General features: G+C 31.8%; 1 protein-coding gene across 1 annotated transcript in view; it reads left to right on the top strand.

The window, feature by feature from the left end:
• Positions 1-3,102: 3,102 nt before the first annotated feature.
• LOC134684958 (uncharacterized) overlaps positions 3,103-25,455 on the top strand; it is a 46,122-nt gene continuing 23,769 nt past the window's right edge. Inside the window, exons 1-19 of the mRNA XM_063544281.1 lie at positions 3,103-3,172; positions 3,641-3,745; positions 4,949-5,107; positions 6,317-6,474; positions 7,245-7,290; positions 8,015-8,245; positions 8,657-8,731; positions 9,235-9,309; positions 13,612-13,758; positions 14,888-14,971; positions 17,516-17,643; positions 18,072-18,117; positions 18,691-18,888; positions 20,265-20,339; positions 20,590-20,631; positions 21,593-21,667; positions 22,227-22,354; positions 23,386-23,458; positions 24,220-24,450. Coding sequence (XP_063400351.1) covers positions 3,161-3,172; positions 3,641-3,745; positions 4,949-5,107; positions 6,317-6,474; positions 7,245-7,290; positions 8,015-8,245; positions 8,657-8,731; positions 9,235-9,309; positions 13,612-13,758; positions 14,888-14,971; positions 17,516-17,643; positions 18,072-18,117; positions 18,691-18,888; positions 20,265-20,339; positions 20,590-20,631; positions 21,593-21,667; positions 22,227-22,354; positions 23,386-23,458; positions 24,220-24,450 — 2,088 coding nt within the window. The 5' untranslated portion in view covers positions 3,103-3,160. The remainder of the gene's footprint in view (positions 3,173-3,640; positions 3,746-4,948; positions 5,108-6,316; positions 6,475-7,244; positions 7,291-8,014; positions 8,246-8,656; positions 8,732-9,234; positions 9,310-13,611; positions 13,759-14,887; positions 14,972-17,515; positions 17,644-18,071; positions 18,118-18,690; positions 18,889-20,264; positions 20,340-20,589; positions 20,632-21,592; positions 21,668-22,226; positions 22,355-23,385; positions 23,459-24,219; positions 24,451-25,455) is intronic.

The raw sequence follows: 25,455 nt of genomic DNA, 5'->3' as shown, positions 1-25,455 counted from the left end.
ATCATGATAACCTACAGAATTTCATAGAAGGGAGCACTTGGCATGAATTCAACTTTTTTTCAACTTTATCTAAAATCCCAGAACACTTTAAAGCAAGAATACAGGAAATAGAAAGTAAAATTAAACAAATAGTTTATAATTAAGATTATCGCTATTTTTACCAATCTAGATTAAAAAATATCACAGTCAGAATTGCAGAAAGCATTAGCTAGTTTTGAATCGGATAAAAGTTATGGGTTTAGATAACCTAAATAATAAACTGCTTAAAGCTGCACAGTCAGGGCCGTAGCTAGAGTACGAATTCAGGGAAGGCATGGATTTGGAGGCTGCCGATTGAGGCCCCATAGAGGAGGGGTTGATTTTTTTTTTCGCAGTAAAATGGCTAAAAATGACCAGTTTTCTTTCGATTTACTCATAATTTAAGAAACATCAGTATTGGTTGAACCTGGAAACAATTTTTAAGCAAAAACAAACTGACATTGCTGTACGGGGTGAGCCAAGACTCCGTCTTGAAGGCCGTACTTTGACCTATAATTATCAACATTAAATACATGTACATTGTAACCGCAGATTTTGTTCTCAATATGGCTTAAAATCACCCGTTTTCCTTCGATTTCCTTACTTTAAGAAACATCAGTTTTGCTGGATCCTGGAAGCAATTTTTATGCAAACAATTACTATCTGTACTTAAAGATATTATTGTTAAAAATCAAACTGGTAAGTTAAAAAAACATATAAAGCAAGATCTAAGAAAGCAAGATATTTTTGTGTCGAGGATCTTGAATTTATATATTGTTGAAAGCTGAACAGACATGTACAAATGTAACTACAACCAGGGACTTTCTAAACTAGTATATAACATTACTTAGTTTAGAAAGTCTATGCTTCAATGAATGGGATTGTTTAACTACTAAGGCATTGACCATAATGTTCTCGTACGATCGGCCGGGAGACGTTAAAAAAATGACCCAACAGCTGATACAGCCGGTAACGAATTTCCGATATCATAAAAGATTCATAATACAAAGGGAACTTCCTCTGCTTAATTGAGCCCCTAAATACATGTGAATATATAGTTAAGTGTATTCAAAATTGTCGAAAGCAAAGTTTCATATGTGTTCACGTACGAATACTGAATAACAGACGTGGCCACACGATTTTTTTTTTACTTAAACAGTTCACTTTCAATAAAAAAAATTATACATTGACCTATAATGGTTTACTTTTTTTAAGGTGGTATGGGTGTCTTTCGCAATCTTGGATTGTAAAAAACACAGAATCTAAGGTCAATATTTTCTATCAAGTTAGCAAAATTTGATGCAGGAATGCAGAATTTAATGTGAATTTTCATCTTAAAGAACCACTTTATAAGAATATAACTTAGAAATATTAATATTTTTACAAGTGTAGATTAATTTTGGTTGTTTTTAAATATTTTTCCAATTGGCATTTTCAGGGGAGGTAACTCTATAACAGTGCATTTTCTGAAGGACTCTACATGAAATTTTCCTATTTTGTCTTTAAGATGGAAAAAAACGTACGGTGACCCTATCTTTTCTTTTGATATTCTCAAAGCATTGTCTGAAAGCAATATTTTCCTAATTTATTTTACAATTCTATCATTTTGTTTAGTTTTTATTCACAAAATGGTTTTTTTTCCTGTATAATCCATACAAAATTTGTCATTTTGTCACAACCTGTAGCTTGAGAAAATGCACGGTGACCTATCATTTTTATAATATTTTTGATCATGTATCAATAGATACTACATTTTGACAAAGTATGAACAAATTCCATCATTTTTATTCTAGACTCCCATACCACCTTAAATTGTTATTTGGATGGAGAGTTGTCTCATTGGCACTCACACCACATCCTCCTATATCTATTTGTGGATTTTCAAAAAGGCTTTGAATCAATTTGCAAAATATTTGTAATGTAAATATACTGTTCTCCTAAATATACATCAACTATTAGCCACTGGACATGTATATTAGGGAAAGAGCGATGCAGATGGTCATCGGACATTTCACTATACGGTCAACTATTAGATTTAAAAATGATATGTTAAAAGTACGGTTTTGGTTGTATTCGAAAAGGGTTAGGTAAGGTATATGTAGGGTAATTAAGGCTTTGGATAAAGGAAAGTTTATTATAGCTCTAATGATGGTGGTTTCCGTACAGTAAAAGTAGAATAATCAAAGTGTCCATCTTTTTCAGTTCTTTGGATTAGGATGCATAGGTCTTGCGTTTTACATGAAGTATGGTGACCGCCTCATAGACGATGACGTACTTCCTGCCCTCAACAGTTTAGAGATCTATGGCATGCAGCTGGGGACATTTATCCAGGGAGTAGTTTTTTCTACTGTTGTTTTTTTTGGATTTGAGTTTGTTAATGGTATATTTGGTATATACGCTGGTTTAAATAAAAGAAAGAACTTCCTGATCGCTGTAAGTAAATGTAATATTTATTTTGTTCTCTGAATTCTGGAATCGACGATTACAGAAGAGAGAAGAAACGTATTTGTGTAACCATAGTAACATAGACATGCACATTAAACAACAGTCCAATTGTCACATATTTTTTTAATATTTACCATGAATGAACTGCGTTGCAACAAATACTTTAGACAAGAAGGGAAGTAATCCTTTCAAAATTAGTTAGTTCACCAGCTATATTAAAAAACAAGTAGAGTACTGTCGTACGTACATTGAGAACACAGTATCAAAAGAGTCGATCATGATACTGCATGTGTTTGCGTGTTTACCAAGAAGAACAGACATGTGTATCCAAGTCTAGTGGTAACAAGAAGTTTATCTAATTTGAAAAATTGATAGAAATGAAAACATACAAAATTAAACATAAAACATGATTAACGATAAAAACAGAAAAAAATAACAATTATCTTTTAGCGACAAATTAGTGAGTAGTTTTGGAAGACTCAAGTATGGCTTATTTCATTTGTTAATCATTGCATACCACAACAGCCTGAACTTTGTTCAATTGAAGAACATAAAATGCAATAACAATATATACATTGGGATATGTTTAAATCAAGACTGACATGAGTTATATTCTATCAATCTTTATTTATAGTACATCTGTATATGCCTGTGTTTCATAGTAGTCTGTATAGTGGAAATAGTTCTCTGGTCACTAATGTACTATTGGGTAGGTATTATTGGACAACATATCTAATTGTGCAAGTATCCTTTTTTTTATTTGATTAGTATTTCTATTTCATCATACATGATTTGGGAGAAAATTAAAGCAAACATATAAAATATTTATGCAGGGAAAAAATGCGCTATCAAAAACATTGATTCACGATACGACATTTCTCATACCGGGGTATTTTTGTTTCCTTGTATGTTTGATAATTATGTTTAGTTTGATATAGAATATATCATAACACAGATTTTAAGCCGAAGTACGAGTTGACTGAAGGACTTTTGATAGTACACGTGCAAACAAGCCGGGTAGCAATCTTGTATATGAATTTGAATTTCTTACGTAGGAGAACTTCTACCCAAACAAACATCGTCGTAATACATACGTCAGTATTAGGTCCTTACTATGCGTCATGTTTTGAATGACTAAAATATATAAAAATGTGACAAATGATTGTATACATTGTAGATAAACAATGCATTGGAAGAAAATATTGACACGTTTCATAAAAGATATTCCGGGAGCTATCTGCTGAATGGTTATCAGGACAAATGGAAAGCTTTATATAATTGTGTAAGTAGGTTTTTTTGAAACCGTCTTATCTCAAAGTGCAAATATGAATATGGAGAAGTTATACTAGTGCCAATGAGACAACTTTCTATCCAATCACATTGAATCAAAAGTTAACAATTATAAACCAAAGTATCATGGCCTTTAACACGGAGCCTTCAAGTTGGTTTACGCTGAACAGAAAGCTATAAAGGGCACCACAATTACTACTGTAAAACAATTCCAACAGGAAAACCATCGAACAACGGGTTTGATAACGACAATGAACATAACGGAAAAGTTCAGCTATTATATATCAAACCGAACAACATATTAAAAGAAATCAAACGAAAGCGGGTATATAATTTTATTTAAGATATTTAATCTTTTCGCATGTTTTTCACGTAAATGCGGGACTTACATAATGTAAGTTCAAAGGAAACCCCATGAAAAGTTCATTTGTATGGGGAAATTAATTTGATTAGAAGAGTTTAGTTATTGATTTTTTTTCTTCACGTCAAATGATGGCTATACAACAATATACTTATTTTATACTGCACAGTTAAGGTGTAAATTGCGACACCCAATGCCCGAGGTCAACACTTTTGAAAAATCTAAAACCTGGTAGAAACTTTCTTAGAACTTTATAAAACGAAACGGCGATAAAGTATAACTAAAACACAGAAGGAACTAGTAATATGTATGAGTAACAGAGATACCAAAGTTTTTTTAATTTAGAATAAGTTTCTAACATTAACAAAATAAAATTTCAATACTATCAATTTGACCTCACAGCCATGACTACTAATTAAGTACTATAAAAATGAAGTAGAATACATTTCATATGTAGCCAGGTACATCTAAATTAGTAAAATGGAACAACTTTCTGTCAATCACCATAAAAACAGTCGCCATCCGTTTGTTCTAAGGTAATTAATGTAACAACTAATAAAAGAGGGGCGAAAGATACCAAACTTATAGATAACAAATAAACCGACAACGCCATTGCTAAAAAAGAAAAAAAGACATACAATTATACTGTAAACAAAACACAACATTGAAAAAAAAAAGACTAAGCAACACGAACCCCACCAAAAACTGGGGGTGATTTTAGGTGCTTCGGAAGGGTAACTAGATAATAAACTTTCAATTGGGTATATTTTGAACGGTATTTGGAAGTTTATACATCGACATTCAATAGCGATATATTTTTGTTTTGTATTTTAGTTGGAATGTTGTGGCACCAACGGAACTGGTAATACATGCTCTGGTGTTTATCCAAGCAATGGTGTTGAGTTTCCTGGATGTTTCGACCTCTATTCGGAGAAAATGAATTTGTATATTCAGGTTTATCTTGGAATAATAATAGTGTGCTTTCTTTGTCAGGTATGTTAATGAAATACTAAGAAAGTGACAAATGTTTCACGTGGAACACAAATGAATAATAAGGGTCTGGATAGAAGGTCCTTTGCCTTTTTTCTTTACTCTTTACACTTGTTGCCCATTACTTTCTATTATTCATTTTTAAGTACTGATAATTTTTTTGGTCCAGTTTTCAATATTCTATATATATATATGTTTGTTTATTTTTCTCTATTCTGAAAACCCCCATCCACACCCTCATACTAGGTAAGTTCACTGCTTAGATTTATTGAATAAAAAAGTAAATAAAAAGGCGATGTGGAATAATATCAGATTATTACATGGCATTTTTCATATCGTATCTATTATCAGCCCTAGGTACAATATCAGTCCCAGAGCCGCATGGCTAGTGGGCCGATTTCGACCAAGAGCTGATATTACATGCGATATGAAACATGATTTGTTTATGATATTTTTATCATATGCTTCAACAATGAAGAAAAAATAACAGATTCACATATTGATCCTTTTACGTAGTTCCCAAATAGAAGTTCAAGGAGTAAAAGGTTCACGGTCGTCAAACCCCAAATTTGATATATTATTCGATATGAAATCTTTCTATCACATGCCTCAACAGAGAAGAAAAGACATTTAATAATAATAAATCGACAAAAAAAATAATTCAACGAATATACATAATGAACATTGTTTGGAAAAGTCAACTTTTATAAAGTAACTTTCTAAATTATGTTTGAAACGTTAAAAAAATGCATTTATTAAATTATTATTTATTATTTTTTGGTTTTTTTTTTTTTTTTTTAAATTATTTTACACAAACCAATTTCCAGTATCCAAATAATTTTATATATAATAACTACTTTGTCATGTTTTTCACTGAAAACGTAGCATTGATATGTATTCTCCGGAATTTGCCGAATATGACCGGAAAAGCCAAGTGGTAACATTACAGAAAGGCATGTCGAAGCATGTGATAAACTTTTCATATCAGCCCGCTAAGCTCAAATTTGAAAAATATGGAATTTCTGTGAATTTAATGCTATTAACATACGGTAAAAATCATATGTTATTCAGTCTAAGTATATGATAATAAGTTTATATTGCATTTTTAAGCTAATGACGTCACATTATATCAGTGAGTCATACAAAACGTTTAGTTTGATTCCCTTTTTCTTAAATGAAGATTCCATGTTCATCATGATCCTTTTGTTGTAGATTATTGGTATTGCCGCTGCAGATTATACAGTTATAAAGCAACAAATGAAAAATAAAGGTGTCAAAAAGCTGTCTTCAGAAAGACGATATCTTCTATGTATGAAGGAATATGGAGTTTTGTGTACGCTCTTAAAATTCATCAAGGAAACTTGGAATAGGTAACATCGTTATACAATGTCGGAATGATTTAAAATTACAGAACATATCTCTCTATGATTGTTGTCCGAGGTTAAGGTCATTTGCGGTGATTAGCTTTTCAAAGTTTGTATAAGGTTTTTCTTACTTATGATGGCATAGATCATCACCGAACAAACCTTTGATTTATTGAAATGCGTACCATGTTGATTTAATCGGTACCGTTCATGTCATTACAAATCACAAAATACAAATAGGCTTTAATTATTTATTTTATGCCACATGTGTAGTAGGTTAGTTTGATTTTATAACTTCACAAATAGAGTGTTTGTACATATCTTGAGCCTTGTTTACGAAGGTAAATGTAAATGCATAAAAGTGCCTCGGACGCAGATCATCTATATAACATTTGATTTATGTTTTTTATAGCACCGGGTCGATATTTCTGCCGGTGGATCCAGTCTTTGGTGATATATTCAACTCAACCTCGGTACTGGTGTGATTTATAAAAATTCTTTCTAAAATTGTCCGTTGATACACTTTTAAATTATAATAAACTGGGGTTACAACTCAACCAGGCAAAGTTAACCTTAGATATATTTAGCAATTTTCATTTTTTCCCACTTGTTTCGTTTCTTATTCAATTTTGGCTTTCAACATGTTTATATATTCGGCTTTCAAAGTTCCTAATGAAGGTTAGTCCATAAAGCGCTTTAAAGATCTATCATCTCCAAAATGCATTAATTATGCAACAATATTTGAAAAAAGTTTTATTTTAGTTGTCTCTTTTCAGAACACCCACACGCATTATATCAGTTATAGTTAAATCGACAAACATGGTAGGTAGACGTTTTATAGGTTACCGAAACTAAGCATTCTTATCCGATTAATAAAGTTTATTGTTTATTAGTTTTAGTAAAAGGATTCATCGACAAAACGATTAAAACGTTGGATAAAGAATCAATTTTTTTCCATAATGTATTTTTTCAATTCTCCAGACAGAAGATTTTATCTATTTAAAAAATATAATAATGCACCCTTCAAACACTGTCATACGGATTTTCTACCGGATTCAAATTGTACAAATTCACAGACTATTACCGAAGTAAATGGTGTGAGAAGGAGATATTTACAGTTGATAAAAACAAATTGTTTAATTTTCTGCATTTTTTTTCGGTTCTTACGATTTGTCACGGAGAACGACGAGCAACTGATGGAAAAATTAATGAGTGTATAAAGAAATATAACTATTCATCAAATAATGTATGAGTTGTAGTGTTATATATTACACATACTTGTAATTAAGTTTTTTTTATAAATATCACCCTTACGTCGGAACACTTATTAACTCCCGCGGTACAATCTTCGTAGCCTGCTCTCTTGGGTGTTTTGGTATGCGGATCCAGTCCTCACTTGCATCAACCACACACGTATTAATTATAATTTTCTCCTCCAATCAGCACGCGACTGTCACACGATATGGACTAATTTATTATTAATCAATAACACTTCATTTTTTATGCTTTTGCTAATGTTACGTTTACTATTTTCTTTGGTTATTAGGTATCCAGTATAGCACTCATGATAACCAGTCTTTGGTTCATAAGAAGTGATTTTATAACAAATCAAGAGTTTATTTATTACTTCCGGCGAATGGATGTGTACGGTTACAGTTATCACAACGTATTTACAGGTTTTGCTTGTTGCGCACTTGCAATAGGAACGTTTGGTATCGTGAATAGTGTAATAGGCATTATTGGTTCATCAAAACAATCGACAGCACTCCACACAGTTGTAAGTATAACTACACATCGGTCAAGGATGGTACATATTATAACCACGTATGTTTTAATCGGATGGTCTTCATAAACGGAAAAGAGAAATAACTGTTGGCATGAATATCTCTGCAACATAGAACTGCAATCGGTAAAATATTTTCAATACGAAAATAAGAGATTTCATATAAAACTATCAGAGTCTTAATCCTATTGTCCAAAAGATTCTTATATGTTTAGTTTCCGGGACTTAATCATTTTAATTTTCTTATCATTTAAACATGCTACGCGTAAAATCACAAATTAAATACTTACTACTATAAAACATCCAATGACACTTTGGACATGTCGTTTGTGAAAGATACAGAAATTCAAGTTTGATTGCAAAACAATTTCAAAATATAACTCCCACTTTCGTTTAATATTTCAGGCATTTGTTTCATCTATTGGACTTGGAGGATTAAAAATAATGGCTTCAATATTTTGGGCGGTTATGCTGAAAGAGGTTCGTCAATTTATTAAATGAAATGTATGAGATTAACATAATTAAATAAGGATCTCTAAAAAAAAAAACTGCACATTTTACTATCTTCGATTAATGACGAAGTTTAACAATTATTGATACCGTTTTGATATACATGTTCTATAACGAAACATGTAAAAAAGTAGAGGAACATGTTATAGGTTTAGGACAATTAATCTGATAAATGATGAAAAGGAAAAAGAAAAAAAAAACTCTGAAGGATTTGTAGTAGTCAACCATCCGATCTGACGTAATTGGTGAATGTAGAGCCAACAATTATACCCGATTTAAGGGGGCACGACATTTTTTTGTTTGAAACAACTTATTTAAAAATTTACAGTAGTAACGTTATTGAATTGTTAGCTAAACGAAGCAAGTTAAGTGCCTCGCAAAGTTATACTTCTTTTAAGTAAATTTCATATTATTTTAGTTTTTCGCACAGAGTTATATGGTCTGTCCATTTATATCACTTATTTACTTACCAGATATCAAACCATGTCGAAGATGAGCTGACTGAGTTAACTGGAACTGATATATTTTACACCATATTGATGTTGAAGGTTAGTAATTATTGAATTCCCAAAGTATCGATTTGGGTATGTTTGCAACACATATTCCAAAACCGTGCCGGTGATGCAACGTCGTGTTACGTGATGCCGGATTTGATTAATGACATGTTAAATGCTACTTCAGGCATAGATTAGCTTAGCTGTATTTGGCAAAAATATTAGGAATTTTGGTCCTCAATGCTCTTCAACTTCGTACTTTATTTTGCTTTTTTAACTTTTGGGGGAATCGAGCGTCACTGATGAGTCTTTGGTAGACGAAACGCGCGTCTGGCGTGTATACAAAGTTTAGTCCTGGTATCTATGATGAGTTTATTTGCATATATCATTAATCGTTCTTCGATAATATTAATCTACAAGTGAACGTGTTTATCGGTAATGTGTATTAGATGATCTTAGATGGTGATCATTTGAAGATTAGGGTTAAGGAAAAAAATATGTGGTAGGACACTAAAGAAGGATGAAAAGACAATTGACAGTCATAGCAAACGAATGACCGAGCAACATAAAACTCAAAAACAAAATAGGGTGTGAAAGGAGTAGACACATACTTCTCTGCATGTGTTATACATTTGCATGCGTAGTGTATCAAGTACAAATAATGTTGCATTTTAGAAAGTGAAATTACAAAAATAAATCTAAACTCGGAGGAAAGTTCAAAGCTGAAAGTCCAAAATCAAATGACAAAATCAAAAGTTCGAAAACATCAAACGAATCGGTCAAATAGCACATTCCTCTTCCCTTTCTTGGTTTCTAAACGAACATGCACGTATTGTACTCATATCTTAGTGTAACTTAAACATACACCAACTTGCTAACATTAATGCGTTAGTATTTTGAGTGGATTAACTCTGTCAGAAAAAGAAAGATAACCTTTTTTTTAAGATTCTTTTAGACAAAGACAGAAATAATACAAAGAATTTTAAAATATTTATACTTTAATTTCATTTACCAAAGAACAAATCATATAAATATTCTAATGATAATGAATTGGTGTTTAATTTCTGATTGAAAGATATCTGACACCAATCCCACACTTGAATTGACGATCGGAGTCATTGGCAACCACGTTGTGCAGAAATAGCTGAACTTGACAATCAATTAAAGAAATATAAGAACCGAAACAGTTAGGTCATATACTACAACCTAAATTCCTAATGTACAAAAGAAGATGTGGTATTACTGCAAATGAAACGACTCTCCATAAGAGACCAAATGACACTGAAATTAACAACTATAGGTCACCGTTCGGCCTTCAACAAATCCCATATTGCATAATCAGCTACATAAGGCCCTTTTATGTTAATGTAAAACAATCCATACGAGAGAAATAAGTTCATGCTTTTTAAGGGATACTTATTATAACAAGGATGCCCTGTCTGGTACAATCAGCCTTTGTTCCTCATGTCAATGACAAATCTTATTACAGAAGGCTTATGCGCGGTATATGCCTCTTGATGACCACAGATGGATACGCGTTTTTTATCTTTGTTTCTGCGCAGTGACTTTCACTTATTTTAAGATATTCAATTTAAAGTATTGTATTTTCAAAAGTATTTATGATGCGAATACTATAATACTATGTCAGTGTATTCTAATACCGCAGTCTTACTTGGCCGCGATCGCACTACGATCTGTGAAAATAATGCAAGTTTTGACGAGTGCACTGTGATTGTGTAGATGTCAGTAATGTTGTATCACGGTTGTGGTGAGGTCTTTAAGATCTTGATGACCGTGGCAAAGTTTGAACAACATGGTCCGTTGGTGGCGAAAGCAGGTCGTAGTAGAAGGGTAGTGAGTGCGCAGTAAGGTCGAGGTAAAAAAAGTCTAAAAGAAATAATCCACAATGCTTTTCGTCATAAAAATGGTAGCATACGCTATAAATTTATCACTTTGGGATACCATAAGGCATATTTTTTTAATAGTGAACAAAGGGGTAAAACATGCTACACAGATGAACAAGTGATCAGTATGCTGAAGTTTTTTTTATTGACAACATATTTGTTAAATTTGGAGGTAGACTTTTTCAACAAATTGTCGGCATTCCTATGGGAACGAACTGTGCGCATCTCCTTGTCGACCTCTTCTTAGTTTCTTATGAATCGGTGTTCCTACAGACGCTTGTCACAAATAAGAAGATCAAAGATGCCAGGTTAACTAATTTCACTTTCAGATATATTGATGATGTTCTTTCCATTAACAATCCGATCTTTTCTGATTGGGTTCCATTAATATATCCACCTGAACTAGAAATTAAAGAGACAACAGACACGGCTTCCTCCGCCTCATTTTTAGAATTATACCTCGCATTTGACATACACAGTCATCTCAGTACCAGAATCTATGACAAACGAGACGATTTTAATTTTGCAATTATCAATTTCCCCCACCTTTGTAGCAATATACCAACTTCACCTGCATATGGAATATACATTTCCCAACTTATTTGGTATTCAAAAGCTTGCAGCTTCTAATCAGACTTTGTAAAACGTCACCAGTGTCTGAGCAGAAAGTTGATGATCAGAGTATGTCAACGAACGTCACGTCCGTATTCTAAAAAAGATCATCGGAAGGTACCAGGAACGTTTTGTTGATAATATTCGGCATCAACTTCACAAATAATACACGATGGTCTTAAAGTATAGATTTTGTGTACTGACGTTGTTTATCATCTTAATAACGTGTTATAGTAATCTTTTATTTGTCTTCATCAATATTATTTTTACTGTAACAGTTAAGTCTGTTTTTTGAGATATCCATTTTACGTGACTCTGTGCTCATGTATCCCATCAAACTTCGGACGACAAAATTATTTTATTTATTAATATTACTTTTACTTATGTATCATGTCATATTTTAAATGACAAAATTATTTTATTTATTAACATGATTAATACTACTTTTATTCTTCAGTCTGTTTATATACATTTGACGTGACTGTGTACTTATGTTGTCCGTCATACTTTGAACCGCACAATTATTTTATTTATTATTATTACTTTTATTGTCTGTTTGTTTTGTTCACGCATCGTTGACAATATAATGGAATTTGATGCGACTGCCATACAAGTGAGAGGTTTAGCTAGCTATAAAACCAGGTTAAATCCACCATTTTCTACATACGAAAATGCCTGTAACCAAGTCAGGAATATGACAGTTGTTATTCATTTGTTTGATGTGTTTGAACTTTTGATTTTGCCATTTGATTTGGGACTTTCCTTTTTGATTTTTCCTCGGAGTTCAGTATTTCTGTTTTTTTACTTTTTATTGCTGAAAACGTAGTATAACCGTGGTAAGAACGTGCTATAATCGCGGTGGAAGTGTGGAAAGATCATGTTGCAATCGGATAACTTGTGGTATGGTCGTAGTGAGAACATGATGATCGTAGTAGGATCATGATAATCGTAGAAAAAAAACGTGGTGAGAGCGTGGTATAAACGTAGCGGGATAGTTGTAGAAGCATAATGAGGACGTACAAGCATCGTAAAAACAACAATAATTGACATTTTCATGAATCTCATACCGCGACCTTCTCTCGATCTGAATTAATTTAAGAACACTGTTGGCGTGGTGAGATCGTTGTCTAGTGGGGCTTAAACAACGATAAATTTGAATTAATGTGAACAATGAGTGCTACTTATAAATGTTTATCCAGAAATTAGCTCATGGCAAATATTATTTGTAATGATATTGATTCCCACCACCGGTATAGTGCAAGTTCGTTAAATATAAAGAAGCATATGCTATTGCAAACCAAAACATATATATATATATTTTTTCCAATAAAAAAACACCTTATACATGAAAAGATAATACTGAGTCACGGGTGTCATTTGGTTTATCGAGATAAATGGTCGTGAAAGAATACATAAAGATTCATTTTCAAATATATCCTTATATATTTGTCTGAAGTTATTTTACGTTTTAAACGTGTGTATTTTTTTTAAATAAATCCCATATACTTGTGTTGTGTTGTTTTCTCCTAAAGTACAACATATTGTATTTACCATTCTGCAAAGTAATATTGAGAAAGTTCAAACATTTTAACAGACATATTTGTTTTCGATTTTAATCCGCGTTTTGAAAATACAACAGATTTTTAAAAGGTTTTGATGTAAAATTTCAATTACCTACATCCACGACCCGGTACCTAATCCTTCACGATCTGATCGCAATTCTAGACCACCGTTATGTCTTCTTTCACGAGTATTTCTTTCGATAAACCGAATGACACCCATGTTACTGTAAAATGTGTTCAATAGATAAAGATTGATTTCATTATTATTATTAATTTAGTTTGAATGCTGTGTAATAAAAGGATTTACTGCAGGGAATTTCTGTTATTCTAATATGCACGAAAGTATAGTTAATTACGGATCTCCCTGGAAAAGTCATAGTTCGTATCTTAACATTGGTCTTATTGGAAGCTATAAAGATGCAAAGGTATGTAAATTACAGAATAAAATCACTCACATCCTTTTTTGTATTTTTTGTTTTTACTCTTTTTTTTCATTTATCATGTTAGCTTAGCTAGTCAAAGTATATGCGATAACTCAAACACCCATTAGTTCTAAAAAAAATACCAGTTTTGGTTGGGTACGTGTTGATTAGGTATTTGTTTTCTATGTTGTGTCATATGAACTATTATTCGTCAGTTTATTTTCGATCTATGAGTTTGACCGTCCCTCTAGTATCTTTCGCACCTCTCTTTTTCTTGCCAGTTTAACAATTAATCACTCATATTTCTACACTATAAGCATATGCATATTTAAATATTGTGTGTTTGCTGCAGTCAAGATTTTAGATAAATCTTTACATGTATGAAGGCAGAAATCAAATAGATATAAAAGACTTGGTACGAGTGCCACGAGACAACATTCCATTCATGCAGTAAAAAGTTAAAGATCATAGTACATTGTAACTTGTGTAATCCGACACTGGAGACCCAGAAAAAAATGTCGGGTTAAGCATTGTGTCTGAATACTCTGGATGATTACTGCAATTATAGGCATATTTTGGGACCATGCAAATGTGTCAGCTAAAGCAAGATGTTGGGATACTAGTACTCAGTTGCTGGATTAGGCAGGTATAAACACTGTACGTCCTTCTTCGGGTAGCATTGTCCCAAAGCGTACAGCAAACTATAAAAGACCTAAAAAACAATACTAGTGAAAAAAACATTCAAAACTTTTGATAACAGAAACAGTACATACAAGCATATATAGTATCAACATTTTTTATATAGGATACAAAAAACAAATATCAGGAGAAAATAATTTCATAACATATAAAGTCATCATCCATTTTCCTCTCAGATTATATTCTAATTAGATATATATAATAATACAAGATGGAAAGCAACACATGGAATTGAAATTATTTGGAATTTGTTCCATAAAAAATCATATCAGGAAATCTGTTACATTCGAAGGAAAATGCCCCCTTCTGCGCATGACCGTCTAGAACTAGCTTTCATTTTTTTAAATCAACATTTGTTTTTAGCTTATTTCAAAGCATGCAGAAATCATAACTGTATTATTGAATATAATATTTGTATTTTGTTGTTTTTCAGTATTGTTCTCAAGCTATGAGAGAACGCTTATACGTACTATCAGGATATTATTTCTCTTTCCTGATATTAGGACTCATTTGCGATGTAAGTATATTCAAAGTACATTAACTGTATTTTGCACAATGAGTTTCTCAGTATGATAATATAACATGTACCTACTTGGAGCTACATGTTTATGGATTTCAAAAAATATCTTGATTATAAAAGAATTTAACCAGTTGATTTATAAGACTTTAGTAAAAAGTAAAATCACAAAAATACTGAACTCCGAGAAAAATTAAAAAAGGAAAGTTCCGAATCAAACGGCAAAATCAAAAGCTCAAACACATCAAACGAATGGACAACAACTGTCAAATTCCTGACTTAGTACAGGCATTTTCTTATGTAGAAAATGGTGGATTTAACCTGGTTTTATAGCTAGCTAAACCTCTCACTTTAAAAGAGGGACGAAAGATAACAGAGGGAGAGCCAAACTCGAAGATTGAAAATTAACGGACAACGCCATGGATAAAAATAAAAAAGACAAACAGACAAATAATAATTCAGAAGACACAACATAGAAAACTAAAGACTAAGCAACACGAACCCCACCAAAAAACTGGGATGATTTCAGTTGCTCCGGTAGTAAAAATATAAATAAAGAATGTAATTTATGAGCAATATCAAAAGTCATTAGACACATGTGAACCGTATGTTTATTTGCAATGGCTAATGCGAGTACTTTACGTATTTTGTTATATATATTTCTCTCGTCGCGACATTTGAACGACAGCTTTAACCAAAAAGATCGTTTACCATTAAAGTGTTTCAAAGCATTCTTTATTTTTTTGCCTATGTCTACGTGGTTGTCATCCTTTAATTCAGTCTTATAATCGAAAAGACGTTCATCACCAATGCTCTAAAATCACTCATATGAAAAATGTAAAAACTCGTCACAGGTACTAGGCTTGAAGTTTGTATGTCATGTAATTGTATCTCTAGGACATAATCAGCAGGGACTCTGAAATAAAGATAAGTTTGAAAGCCCAAAAGGTACTAACTGAAAAGCATTATGGATCCATAATTCTGTAATGTTTTGCCAAATAGTTCTAAGGAAACTTATTCAGGCGTAGAAAGTTCCTTGTATGTCGAACACCTTTTTCTTTAAGAATGTTAAAGTGTCCTTACCCTCACGAGGAACAGTCTAAACTAACGGGACAAGTCACTATTGATTTTATTTAAATACGCCTCCCGTGAGAACAACCTCCTAACAATGAACTAATTTTTCGTTTCTGTGATATACGAAGCAAGATGTTATTTGCGTATTTCTACCTGAACATCTATAATATTAAACGATAAGACCTCATTTTGTGTGTCGCTTCTCTTCCTCCCACAATAAATTGATTATCATGCCTCTTTGTCCTATAGGTACCATGGATAGTCGCATTTGTCATCCATTCTTATGACAATTCAGTTTGGATTATTTTGGGAGAAAAACGAAAATAAAGGCGTCCGGATATTTATTCCGCCATCAGACCGACTTTTATGTCAGACATGACTACCGGTTTAAACAAAAACTACCCGTTTTAACATTGAGAACCAATCGTATGATAATTTTCTCGGACGGTGATAGGACAATTATTTTTGCGTTTATCTGCAGGTACTGTATACTATGATTAAAATACTACTGTAATATATATAGACACTCTTTATAATATAGCAGTGATCGCCATGAAGAATTCGAAGAAACTTAGAATTGATAGTTAATAGCAAATTAAATACTTTAATATTTATATTATGGATACGTATGTCATAGCAGAGACATATAATGTATTGTATGTCTCTGTTCATAGTATACAGAAACGGAAAAAAATGGAATATAATAAAAAACAAAATGATAACGGACTTTGAAAAAGAGAGAGGGAGAGAGGGCGTAACAATATTGTCCTGTCTCCGTGTACCTATATGACTTTGATATCCTTTCTTATATTCACCAGAAATAAGATCTTTTACAAAAATTCTTCCTTTAAGAGATAAAATACTTTAAACCAAGCTAAACATGCCCGCGATTTTGCTTTTAAGTTAAACAGGACTCCAGGTTTTAAACATACATTTCATAAAAGTACTCGGGGACAGCAAAACAATTTTCGGGATGTCATGTAAGTAATGTTAACTTATTAAACTAAATCATCTCGTTATGAAAAAAAAAAACCACACTTTATTGGAGTAAAAGGATAACACGAAATTAACTAGCAAAATGCCTTTGAACTTTGAGGCATTTTGCTAGTTAATTTCGTGTTATCCTTTTACTCAAATAAAGTGGGTTTTTTTCATAACGAGATGATTAATTTTAATAAGTTAACATTATTTTCATGATATCCGAGAAATCTTTTCACAAACAGCATTTTTTAATGTCAAAATGTACACAGTTCATAAAATGGTACACTATGAAACTTGAACATGAGGTTATGAAGAACACTTAGTACATGTAGTAAATTCAAAATAATTTGTTATTTAGTCATGTGGCATTTGCTTCGGCACAAACATCTCGACACATTTGCATAGACATTGTTCTGAGTGACCGGTATAATTGCCCTGCCTACACGGTATATCAATTTAAATGTCAAATTAAACATGTCTATATTGCAGTTCGTAGGACCTATTCTTATCAGCAAAGAATTTAAGGAAAATCAACGAGTGAATGTCGAGAGAGAGACCAAGCAAACGATGCATTTGATTCCATGGTTAAATCATTTAGTTAGACGTGATAAGCCAAGGTATACTGTACATATTAATACACATCTTAATCATGCTTTTGTTTGTGTGAATGTGCGGTTATGGTGATAGTTTTTACTCGAAGAGATAACCAACTGTAGACCAATCGACAGCAAGGGTTTTAGTTAACATGTTCTTTTCTGTTCTGATAAGGAGTTGGCCGCAAGTAAGTTTTACGGTTACTGACTTATTTCAACAAAAATGTGCATCTTGCTAAGAAATGAAATTTTCCTTTTAAAAAGATGTTGATTATTTAAAAAATATATGCAATATGACGTATTGCAACAACCAAACACCAATCGAAATTTAACTACATGTATCTTCTTTAGGTTTATACAATGGTATTTTATGGTTTGAATATATGTATGTACATGTACATTGATTCATATAGGTCTTTTCTTTTTTAACACGACAATTAATCTATTTTTAGGAGTATCTTATTATCGTTATACATATGTTTAGCAGTTTTCATGATGGTTTGTATTATTATTTATCTCTATCATAATTTTCAATATTTCCTTGTGTGAAACTTATTTGTTTTCCCATATACTCACGTGAATAAACCTATATTTAGCACACTTTTTTGAGAATTTTTCAATGCTATTTAGCTGTTTTGATTTGAGCACCATTGGTTAATCTAATTCAGACGACCCATGTGTCTAGCGTACTAAACAATACATTTGTTATTTTTTAGTGTAAAACTAACTTTTTTGCAACTGTTTTTTTTTCATCTTGTTTTATCCGTTTGCTTTTATATACATGTACGAAACACCGAAAAAGTCTTATGCAAACTACAATGTATATATTTTTAAATTTTCAATTAAATATTCTCTTAACACACAAAAAAAGTAATGATAAAAAAAACTTATTTAAAAAAAATGGAATAAACAAATGAATGACTACATTAATAAATTCATAAAAATGCATTTAAAAATTCAGAAAACAATATATTTTCATTAGAGATATGTGTTCTTTAACTATACATGTATGCTTGAACGAAAATGTGTATTTCATATCCCTTTTGAGTTTATACAATTCTTGTTTTTTAGTTACTGGAGTTAGCATTCATAGTATTAGCGGCCATATTTGGTGTATCAAACCACGTGAACAGAGACTATATAGATAATATCGGAGATTTGTATGCATTCTTAGCTATTGGTAGCATCGTGCTGGTGTCATGTTGCATGATTATTAGGTTTGCTGGGTTGATTATCATTCTTAAAAGATGGAAGAAAAGCCTGTATGTGGTAAGTTATTTAAACTTGAGAACTAAAGATGCTGAAAAAAAGATTAAAAGCAACGGCGTCATTTCGAATTGAAAATTATTATACTGTATTCGTATTTTATTTGCGAATTCGCTTTAAATCGTGAGGTTTGATTAAGGTTTTCATAAGTCAAATGTCATTTAATGTCAAATATATCGTTGGTGTTAACTAATTTTGTTTACAAAGAGTATAACCTACCACGTAGTTGGAGTGTACATAAAATTGAGAAAGAAAATGGTGAATGTGTCAAAGCGACAACCACCCGACCATAGAGCAGACAACAGCCGAAGGCCACTAATGGGTCTTCAATGAAGCGAGAATTCCCGCACCCGTAGGTGTCCTTCAGCTGGCCACTAAAAAATATGCATACTAGTACAGTGAAAATGGACGTCATACTAAACTCCGAATTATACACAAGAAACTAAGATTAAAAATCATACAAGACTTACAAAGGCCAGAGGCTCCTGTATACTTTATCTATTTACAGTTTAATTTTGGAAAACATAATGTTTATACGATGTTGTAGAGATAAGGTTTTCTGCTGCCAATTGACACACATTGAAATACTGTACTGGTTTGATATTTTATATGGCCTTCATTTTGTATTGATTTTAAGGGCCACCGATGAGTTTCGTGAATGTTGAATACATTTTGAATGTCACTTTATAGAGGTTAATTATAGATTTTTACCACCAAGCCGTTTTAGTAAAACAATAAAATGAAGAAGGCTTTTAACTTAATATATGAATTAGTGCTTACAGGGCTTTGACGGCAATGGGACTAAGTTAGCGTTTATCTTAATCCTATTGGCTAAAGACATGTTGAAAAAATGGAGAACAGATTTTGGTATACATCTTATTAGGGGGATATTATAACAACATACATGTACGAATAAAACCAAACACAATTTGATTATGCAAACATGAAATGACATAGCCAGGCAATTCTATGTCATTAACTAGACATTTATCAATTGTTAGACCGCCGTTTTCCGTGAGACAGTCCTATATTCATTTGACCAAAATTTCCGTCTAATTTTCCTTATGGCCTGAGCAATTGATATCCGTCTTCATGTCAGCTAACAATATCGTGCCACCATGATTTGTTCCGAATTAAACGCGAACATGCAAGGCGTTTTGCGTTTTGTTTGACTTTTCATTCTTTTTAAATAGGGAACCTTACTAAATAGCTTTCAGAAATTTCATATTATTTTTATCAAAGTAAATTGTTATGTTATCATGGTTAATTATTATTTTATTTTATTGTAATCATGGTCACATATACTTCTTTTTTTGTAATCATGGTAAAATAAATGAATCATTGTATACATACTAGTGTATGATTCTATCATATTTCAGATAACAATCATTGTAACACTAAATACCTTGCTGACACTGACATTCTTAATAATGGGATCAGTTATGAGAAAGGATGTAAGTAACAGACTGAGTGTATAAATTAGATTTTTTCAATAAATAGTGTTTTTCGACGTAGCAAAAAGGTGTTGAAATAATTCACCATTTTGTAAAGAGTATCTACATATTGATTCTTAAGATTAACAAATGTTTTTGTTAAATATGTTTTAGCATAGGGATTTCCTGTAATATTTTTAGTGTATTGTTTTTTAATTTTGATTATATTTTATATTAGGATTTTATTCGATTCTTAATCTATCTATTTCAGGAATATCCATGTAGCTATTACGATTGGACAGTTTACCGTTTTGTAAGAAAGTTACACATTTTTATACCTGTTATATGTATTTAAGTATAAACAAAAAGATTTAGTATGATTGCCAAAAAACTCTTCTCAAGAGACCAAAATGACAGAAATTATGTTCTCTAGGTCACCATACGTCCTTCAACAATTAAAAAATGCCCATACATGTACCGCATGCAGCTTTAAAAGGTCCCCGAGTGGTTATATAAGTTATTTACCTTTTAAAAAATATCGAAGTATTTATTTTTATATAAGAGGGTTTTAGTTTACCTAATATTGTTATCTACTTATGATTGCATTAATTGAAGATGTTGATTTTTTAACTGGCTTGATCAAAATTTTTTTCTGTTCAGTCTGTTCAATTTGGAAAGAAATATTAGTTTAATATGATAACAAAGTGGTTATCGAACATGTAAGTCACAGAAATCTGGCAATACCAAAATAATAAGAAAAAAAACGACGAACATGAAGACCGAAGAATATTTTCTTATGAGGCACTACATAAGAAATGTCTCCGAAAGAAGTAATGTGAGTTTGTCATGCAACGGTGTTATATGTACAAATTGAATTTCTAATTAAAAAAATGCGTTATGTATTCTCAATAGAAAAAAGATTAATAGTTATCAAAAGGTACCAGGATTATAACCATCAAACCATCAAAACAACGAGATATATTGCTAATTGAATCTAAGGTATTATTTGAAACTATTGTTTAATCTTCTGTTTGTCAAAAAAAAACCAACAAAAGGCGATAACTCAGGGATAAAATTTCTTGAAAATTTAAAGGCATTAGTGGGACTGGATTTTTTGATGGGGCAACCAATATTTTTTTACTTCAGGCGTGAATTTTTTAATAACTATTTCATGTTGACATACTACATTACTGTTTGTGGTTTTCTATTTCGATTGATCATTCAATATTTTTCTAATTTGTATCAATAACTGTATCTTGTTGATTTTTTTTAAGATAAACTGCTCGTCAAATTTAGAATCAACATCAGGAGTTGCCATTGGAATGTTTGTTATCGAACTGTTTTCGCAGGTAAACGTGTTGTATCTTTAGTCATCACTGGTTTCATGACTCAAGCATCTATCCAAATTTATGTATGCATGTTATAAACAAGGGATTGTGTACCAAAATAAGTTTAGTTCCTTTTTGATGCGTATTTTTCTATTTATAACCAACTGTAATGATTTTCCTTTTTGAGTGTCTTTTTCTCTTCATAACCATATGCACTTATGCTACTTTCTTTCAATTGATCATCCCATGATCTTTCCTGTATGCATAATTTACTTGATACATATACGTATATTTTCTAGGAAACTTTGCACATGTTGCATGACTTTAATCATTTTTGGATATTGTTGTAGGCATCTATATCTACTTAACATGCTTAATAATATTTATTTTTCTACATACAAACAAAATAATTATTTACACAACTACACCAAATATGCCAAAGGCAATGGTGCAGAACAAGAATGCCTATATTATATACAATTGGTTAAAAAAACTACATACAGCAATGAGAAAAAATGCATTGACTGAAACAGGTAATTTAAGTTGAAGTACTTATTGTTATCTTTCTTTTCCTCCAAAGATATGTGTGTTGATCATACATGATAGGATTCATCAGTACACAGAAATAACAGACGAGCTATCTCAAACAGATGAGAAGAAACAATCAGGACTCCTCAGAACAATTTACGCATTTTTATTTGTTGAAAGGTATATAAAATAAAGTTAATCTAGCCTATAACTATCAGAATACATGACGTTATTTGAGTCGAAGTTTTCTTGGACCATGTGGTTGTGATAAATAGTTGACGTTGACGTTTCCATTATACTTACAACGTTGAGACACACCGATCAAACATGTCGGATAAAAGATCTTGACTAGATTATAATGATGTATCAATGAATTCTCAATATAACATGCTGAACTTGTCTGATTAATAAGGAATTCATGCACTAGAATTTCAATTGCTCAAATGCTGTCACTTGAACCTATCGGTTGTAGAGACATTTTGAAAATGATATACCCTTATCTGAAACAATCAAAACTAAACACAGTTAAGAATGTTCGCTTGTCATGTTTTGAAATTTTTGTAAGATTTTCGAAATCCTCTGGTTTTATTCATGTGAATGTCTTAAAAAGTTTTGTCAATTGACTTTTTATAAATCTTTTACATGTATAATTATTAGCCATTTGTTAAAGTCTTATAAAATCTTATTAACTTTTTGATAGTTTTTGAGAACTTTAACTTGTCAATGATAAAGCTATGAAAAGCCAAGAGAGAACATGTTCCTGCCTCAACTCAAATTGCTTTTATTTTGAAAACAAGTACATTGATCTATATTTTTTGCTTTTCTCAATTATTCCCCTATCAATATATTCTAGTGCTATTTAAAGCTATTTATTTTGAAACTGAGAACACTGACTTCCTTAAAGATACAGCAAATCATTTGATTTCACACACATTTCAATGTTATTTATTGTGATATATGTACATGATATTACTTAATCAATTCGACTTTTTTGGTCCGAATTCTCTACTTCTTTCTTTTCCTGTTCTTTTTTGGCTTTTTTACAGTCTGGCGTACACAATATTATACAAATTATCATTCATAATGAGTATTTAAAAGAAATATAAAACAACAAGAAACACTTCAAAACACAAAACCAACACCATGGCTACAAAGTAAGGTACGACATGAGTATTTACACATGAAAATAAGTCGGTGCTTGTACATTTCAGGCAGTTATTTAAGAATAACCGGAAACTTGAGATCCCTGTTGCTGTGTATGTTGGGGCAAGCATAGTGATGACGGTAAGTAAACGTCATAAAATAGTTTGTTTGATCTAAATATTGACCGCGAAATATATTATACGTTTTTAATCCTGTTCAATTAAGTACACTTCGATAATAAATATAATGGAAAAACGGAAATTGCCAACTGCAAATTAATGACATAGAGTAATTTTATTGCGTGAATTAAGATTTTTAGAAAGATAAATTTTAAAAATGATTTTTTTAATTAACACATTGTCAGTAAGAAAACGTTATCAGCTTTCTACCAACAAATTCAAAAGAGGTAGTGAGACTTATGCGTTCGAATGTCTATTTGGTATATTGCACCTCTCTTTCATCCCTAATGGTACAGGTACGTTTGAATTCGATGTTTATTTTACACGAATTACCAGTTTGCCGGTGAGTTGTTTCAGTTCGGACATTCGTTGTACCTCTACAAATTATAGTTTGACGTCATATATACACGTTTGGTCTCGGTGGCCGAGTGGTTTGAATAGTAACTACTTTAATCAATAGCCAGTCAACCCTGATGTTGTGAATTAGAACCCAGCTCGTGCCGGTGCACTCGACCCACATATTATTTGACTAGGATTGTCAGTTTTCCTATCGAAGTTCGGTGGTTTTATCCGACTTCCTTCACCGATAAAAACTGAATGCGGTGCTTAAAATGGTGTGAATCACCCAAAAAAATCATACATACATGCAACAATGATAACAAGAGTTTAAAGCACTTTTTTTTACCCACAAACAACACTCATATCGTGATCATTATTTTCTAGTTACTCGAATCAACGTTTATCGTTTTGGTATGTTTCTATGGCTTTTCATGGTTACTGGACCGGAGATGGATAACAACAGGTTTATACATACTCGATGAAGAAACCATAAACATTGGAGTGTTGTTCGATTTTCTGAAGATTTCACTTTTAGCTCTGATTCCTATTCTAAGTATAATTAGAATATGTGGAGTTGTTTCTGTATTGACAAGACGTAAAATCTTTCTTTATGTGGTAAGTGAAATTAAAATATAGTGTATATCATATATGATGTAATGTTAATCTACAAAATGGAAAATAGTTTTGAATAACTAAAAAAAATTAGAAAACTAAACAATAGAAAAAATAAAAAGGTGTCGTATATTTGTATAGTTGTCATATATTCTTTTGAAAAAAATATCAATTTGTGAATCGGTATCTAGCAATTAATCTAAGCATTGCTAGTTAACCGACATTTATAGATTATCGTTGGTTATCTCAACGAGATTGATTTTTTCGCTTGAGACGGTCACGGTGAAAGTGAGAAATGCAATCGAGTTGAGATGACCAATGATAATCTGTTTATCGCAACTTTACCTATGACGACGTTGTCAATTTCATGCCAATTTCATTAGCAACGGCCACGTGGCTCCTTAGCTTATAGCGATAATTTTCCATCTCAAGCGAGAAGCATGATATAAAAATTATCACAGAAAAAAATCAAAGGAAAAATCCACAAAATAGCGATAATCAAACTTCTCAGATAGGTTTAAAATCCAACAGTGAAACGTCAAGGCAATACAGCAAGACTATTGAAACACCAACAGTAGTAAAATCGTAGTATCTTTGCTATACAATTTCCTGTTTTCATGCAAATTAACAATGTTTTTTTTGTATTCGAAAATCTAAAACTATTAAAATATTTGGATCTTGATAGGAGTCACCTATCCAGTGTTAAGCTTTGCAATTAGTCAAAGTGACTGTAAAAATATGCAGGGTCGATTTATGGCGCAACATATTTTGTTGGAATATTTTTTTTGTCATGAGCATCAGCAATGGAGTCGGTATACATAGGAAAAATTGCAACATATGTTTTCATATGTTTAACATATGTTTTTCATATGTTTGAAAACATATGTAAACATATGTTTAGGCCCGACATGAAAACATATGTTTTTGATCATATGAAAAACATATGTTAAACATATGAAAAACATATGTTTATAAAATCATATGAAAAACATATGTTTTTCATACATG

The sequence above is a fragment of the Mytilus trossulus genome, chromosome 9, assembly GCF_036588685.1.
Source record: "Mytilus trossulus isolate FHL-02 chromosome 9, PNRI_Mtr1.1.1.hap1, whole genome shotgun sequence".
Lineage (NCBI taxonomy): Eukaryota > Metazoa > Mollusca > Bivalvia > Mytilida > Mytilidae > Mytilus > Mytilus trossulus.
This window is presented reverse-complemented; position numbering and strand designations above follow the sequence as displayed.